The sequence below is a fragment of the Salvelinus sp. IW2-2015 genome, linkage group LG4q.1:29, assembly GCF_002910315.2.
Source record: "Salvelinus sp. IW2-2015 linkage group LG4q.1:29, ASM291031v2, whole genome shotgun sequence".
NCBI lineage: Eukaryota > Metazoa > Chordata > Actinopteri > Salmoniformes > Salmonidae > Salvelinus > Salvelinus sp. IW2-2015.
In genome coordinates, this window is record NC_036842.1 from 14,108,139 (window position 1) to 14,113,609 (window position 5,471).

The 5,471-nt window shown below is 37.5% G+C and overlaps 1 protein-coding gene across 2 annotated transcripts in view; it reads left to right on the forward strand.

Moving 5' to 3' along the window:
* The first annotated feature begins 890 nt into the window (after positions 1-890).
* The window catches only part of slc5a1 (solute carrier family 5 member 1), a 14,620-nt gene continuing 10,039 nt past the window's right edge, over positions 891-5,471 (forward strand). Inside the window, exons 1-3 of one of the 2 annotated variants that reach the window (XM_023983874.2) lie at positions 891-1,120; positions 2,548-2,619; positions 3,171-3,275. In XM_023983874.2, coding sequence (XP_023839642.1) covers positions 989-1,120; positions 2,548-2,619; positions 3,171-3,275 — 309 coding nt within the window. In that variant the 5' untranslated portion in view covers positions 891-988. Of the gene's footprint in view, positions 1,121-2,547; positions 2,620-3,170; positions 3,276-3,832; positions 3,840-5,471 lie in introns of those variants that run through there. The other variant, XM_070441829.1, reaches the window with a different exon arrangement.

Below are 5,471 nucleotides of genomic sequence, written 5' to 3' on the forward strand. Positions count from 1 at the left end.
TAGAACTAAGGTGTTAGTAAACCCGCTACAATCATGCATTACAGTGTACAGTCAGCAAGGAGTTTAGCAGTTACACCGGCGGGCAATAAATTAATAAAACCAAAAGCTTACCTTGACTTCGAAGAGTTCCAGTGTTGGATAGCAATAGCCAGCTAGCTAACATAGCCAGCGAGCTAACCCTGTTTGGGCAGGATGCTTGAGTAGGCTAAACTAGCTAGGTAAGTGAAAATGAAAAAATACAAAATCTCTCTCTTTCTCTCTCTCTCTTGCTTCTCCTTCATTTTTTAATAAATTAATTTGTTCAAAACTGTTGAGCTATTGTTTTTCTCTCTCCTTGAGTCAACTACTCACCACATTTTATGAACTTCAGTGCTAGCTAGCTATAGCTTATGCTTTCAGTACTAGATTCATTCTCTGATCCTTTGATTGGGTGGACAACATGTCAGTTGCTGCAAGAGCTCTGACCGTTTGGAGGAGGTCCTCTGGAAGTTGTCATAATGACTGTGTAAGTCTATGGAAGGGGGTGAGAACCATGAGCCTCCTAGGTTTTGTATTGAAGTCAATGTAACCAGAGGAGGATGGAAACTAGCTGTCCTCCGGCTACACAATGGTGCTACCCTACAGAGTGATGTTGCGGCTACTGTAGACCTTCATTGCAAAACAGTGTGTTTTAATCAATTATTTGGTGATGTGAATATTGTTAGTATAGTTTCATCTAAAAATGATAACTTTTTAAATGTTTCACTATTTACATTTTTCTGAAATTCACTGTTGAGGACAGTCCTCCCCTTCCTCCTCTGAGGAGCATCCACTGGTCCACACGCACACGTACATACGTGCTCACGTGCACACACATACCTATCTGTGGGGTCAGTAGTACATAAGTAGCATTGCAGGTGACAGAGGAGTCAGTAGCACAGCAGTAAAGGAGAGAGGCTTCTACAATACACCTGTCCTCTGGTCACCTCTGCAGCTCAGAACAGACAAAATGACACAGGATTATTTTGGGTTGTCCTTAGTTAGAAGTGTGCCTAACAATGGCACCACGGCTCTCAACAACCCGGCGGATATCTCCGTCATTGTGATCTACTTTTTGGTTGTCCTGGCAGTCGGAGTATGGGTGAGTTCCTTAATCTTTCCATTGACACATTGACACTAAAACAACTCTGTGTCTGTGAATAGTTAATCCCTCAGAAAGGAAAAGAGAGCATGTTTTAGTTGAATCTGGAGAAAAGTTGTTTTCTCTATACTGAATATGATTTTTTTTTAAAGAAAAAAATAGAAGCATCTGGATAGTGTTTCGATGAGTTTCCTTCTGAGTGATAATATGTCCTTATATTTACAAAAATTAAATATGAATTATGATATTCTACACTTTCTATTCAAAGTAATTCAGATGGCTTCCAAAAAACATAATCACTAATGGGTTAATGGCTGGACTCATGCAGTACACTTGTTGCTGCAGATATTGTCCAATTGGGCCATTGTGCCAGGTACATTATGCGGAAATTCTCCTCAAGTGTATGTCAAGTAGCCTATGAATACCCAGTGTCAAGTAGGCTATGAATACCAAGTGTTAAGTAGCCTATGAATACCAAGTGTCAAGTAGCCTATGAATACCAAGTGTCAAGTAGCCTATGAATACCCAGTGTGAAAGTAGCCTATGAATACCAAGTGTCAAGTAGCTATGAATACCAAGTGTTCAAGTAGCCTATGAATACCACATGTTAAGTAGCCTATGAATACCCAGTGTCAAGTAGCCTATGAATACCAAGTGTCAAGTAGACTATGAATACCAAGTTTAAGTAGCCTATGAATACCAATGTCAAGTAGCCTATGAATACCCAGTGTGAAGTAGCCTATGAATACCAAGTGCCAAGTAGCCTATGAATACCAAGTGTCAAGTAGCTATGAAGATTACACCATGTTAAGTAGCCTATGAATACCCAGTGTCAAGTAGCCTATGAATACCAAGTGTCAAGTAGACTATGAATACCAAGTGTTAAGTAGCCTATGATTACCAAGTGCACTGACCTCTCATTGAATTCCCTGGATTGCTTCAATTTATGCCCAGCTGCAAAATGTATAATATTGCCAGACATTTATAGAACAAGTCACCAAGTATCTTTGAATTAAATTGCTGAGGAATACTTTTGCATTTGTCATATTGTTTCAGCCTTGTGGAGAGTCGCAACAGTACTAACTACACACCCACTGGGCACAGACGTCAAAGTAACATCTATTCCTCGTTGGTTCAACGTACATGTAGTTTCATTGAAATGATGTGGAAACAACTTTGATTCAACCAGTGTGTGCCCAGTGGTTAGTGCTGATTGATGATTGACCCGAACAATGTTTACAAGATGTAGTAAACCATCAGTGTGACATTAACACCATATAAACAAAAATGTATATTGACCTTGTATATATAACTGAAAAAGGTGCAAACGACCGTATCATGTAACAACAAGGTTATTGATCAACATGATCCCTGATACATGAATATGGTATCTCAAAACAACTCAATTAACCCGTCTCTCTTTGCAGGCTATGGTGAGCACAAACCGAGCCACCGTAGGTGGATTCTTCCTCGCAGGAAGAAGCATGGTGTGGTGGCCAGTGAGTATAAGTCTTCTCTTAGGACAGTCTATTACATATTATAAACTGGGTGGTTCGAGCCCTGAATGCTGATACATTATTACGTTCAAAGGCATCGAACTCGCTCTAATCTACTGCCCACTGTTTATGACACTGGCCCATATTTGGAAAGACACACCCTGTTCTGCTGAACTATCCTAATACGTGCCTGTATTCCATGGAAGTGTCCAGCTCATACTTAAATCAAGGTCATAATCTTTTATCTTGATGCGTTGGAAGCCCATAAATCATATGCCCTTCATTTGAGACTGCTCCTAATGACTCAATAATGACTGATGTTGATTGTACCAGTACATGTGAGGTGTCTAACTTAATTGCATATTTCCCTTCTATGGACCATGTACTTGGCAACCTTTGCCCCGTTATCTTACACGGTCCACCTGTTGTTGTTGTAAATGTTCCTTTATGAATGAAGTTCTTCTCAATGACCTTCCATATCCCAAAACTGTGAAAGAATATAACTACTTTCTGTATAAATTGATCCTGAACGTTGCTCTGTCCTTCCTCTCCAGATTGGGGCATCCCTCTTTGCTAGCAACATTGGCAGTGGGCATTTTGTTGGCATCGCAGGGACTGCGGCTGCAGGTGGACTTGCCATTGGCGGATTCGAATGGAATGTGAGTGGCAACATCTAATGTAAATAAATACCCTGATAACCTCTCATGCAAACATCATCATAACCTCTGAAACGTACCTGATATTATCACTCATCTCATCTCTATCTCTATTATCATCGCATCTCTATCTCTGTTATCATCTCATCTATCTCTGTTATCATCTCATCTCTATCTCTGTTATCATCTTATCTCTATCTCTGTTATCATCTCATCTCTATCTCTGTTATCATCTCATCTCTATCTCTGTTATCATCTCTATCTCTGTAATCATCTCATCTCTATCTCTATTATCATCTCATCTCTATCTCTGTTATCATCTCATCTCTATTTCTGTTATCATCTCATCTCTATCTCTGTTATCATCTCATCGCTATCTCTGTAATCATCTCATCTCAATCTCTATTATCAAAAAAAAAGTAGAGAGATATCCTGAACGTTGCTCTGTCCTTCTCTCCAGATTGGGGCATCCCTCTTTGCTAGCAACATTGGCAGTGGGCAATTTTGTTGGCATCGCAGGGACTGCGGCTGCAAGGTGGACTTGCATTGGCGGAATTCGAATGGAATGTGAGTGGCAACATTAATGTAATAAATACCCTGATAACTCTCATGCAAACATCAAATCATAACCTCTGAAACGTACCTGATATTATCACTCATCTCATCTCTATCTCTATTATCATGCATCTCTATCTCTGTTATCATCTCATCTATCTTGTTATCATCTCTATCTCTATCTCTGTTATCATCTTATCTCTATCTCTGTTATCATCTCATCTCTATCTCTGTTATCAATCTCATCTCTATCTCTGTTATCATCTCTATCTCTGTAATCATCTCATCTCTATCTCTATTATCATCTCATCTCTATCTCTGTTATCAATGCATCAATCTCTATTTCTGTTATCATCTCATCTCTATCATCTGTTTATCATCTCATCGCTAATCTCTGTAATCATCTCATCTCAATCCTGTATTATCAACCGCATCTCTATCTCTGTTATTCATCTCATCTCAATCTCTGTTATCATCTTATCTCTATTCATCTCATCTCCTATCTTTGTTATATCTTGAATCTCTATTAATCAATCTCATCTATCTTGTAAACCATTAATCTCAATCTCTATTATAATCCTCATCTCTATCTCTTTATCATCTCATCTCTATCTCTGTAATCATCTCATCTCAATCTCTATTATCATCTCAATCTCTGTTATCATCTAATCTCTATCTCTGTAATCATCTCATCTCAATCTCTATTATCATAGCTAATCTCTATCTCTGTAATCATCTCATCTCAATTCTATTATCATCTCATCTCTATCTCTATTATCATCTCATCTATAATCTCTGTTTCATTCATCTCTATCTCTGTAAATCATCTCATCTCAATCTCTATTACCATCTCATCTCTATCTCTATTATAATCTCATCTCTATCTCTATAATCATCTCATCTCTATCTCTATTATCATCTCATCTCTATCTAATGTTATCATCTATCTCTATCTCTGTTATCCATCTCATTCTATTATCATCTCAATCTCTATCTCTATTATCATACTCATCTCTATCTCTATTATCAATCTCAATCTATATCTGCTGTTATCGAATCTCATCTCTATCTCGTAATCATCGTCATCTCAATCTCTATTACCAACTCATCTCTATCTCTAATTAATATCCATCTCTATCTCTATAATCATCTCATCTCTATCTCTATTTCATCTCATCTCTATCTATGTTATATCTCATCTCTATCTCTGTTATCATCTCGTATCTCTATTATCATCTCATTCTATCTCTATTATCATCTCTCATCTTCGATCTCTATTATCATCGCATCTCTATCTCTATTATCATCTAATCTCTATATCTATAATCATCTCATCTCATCTCTATTATCATCTCATCTATATCTCTATTATCATCTCATCTCTATCTCTGTATCATCGCATCTCTATCTCTGTTATTCATCTCCTCTATCTCTGTTATCATCTCATCTCTATCTCTATTATATATAATCTCTATCTCTATTATATCTCATCTCTATCTCTATAATCATCTAATCTCTATCTCTATTATCATCTCAATCTCTAATCTCTATTAATCATCATCAATCTCTATCTCTATTATCATCTCATCTCGATCTCTGTTATCATCTCATCTCTATCTCTATATCAATCTAATCTCTATCCTA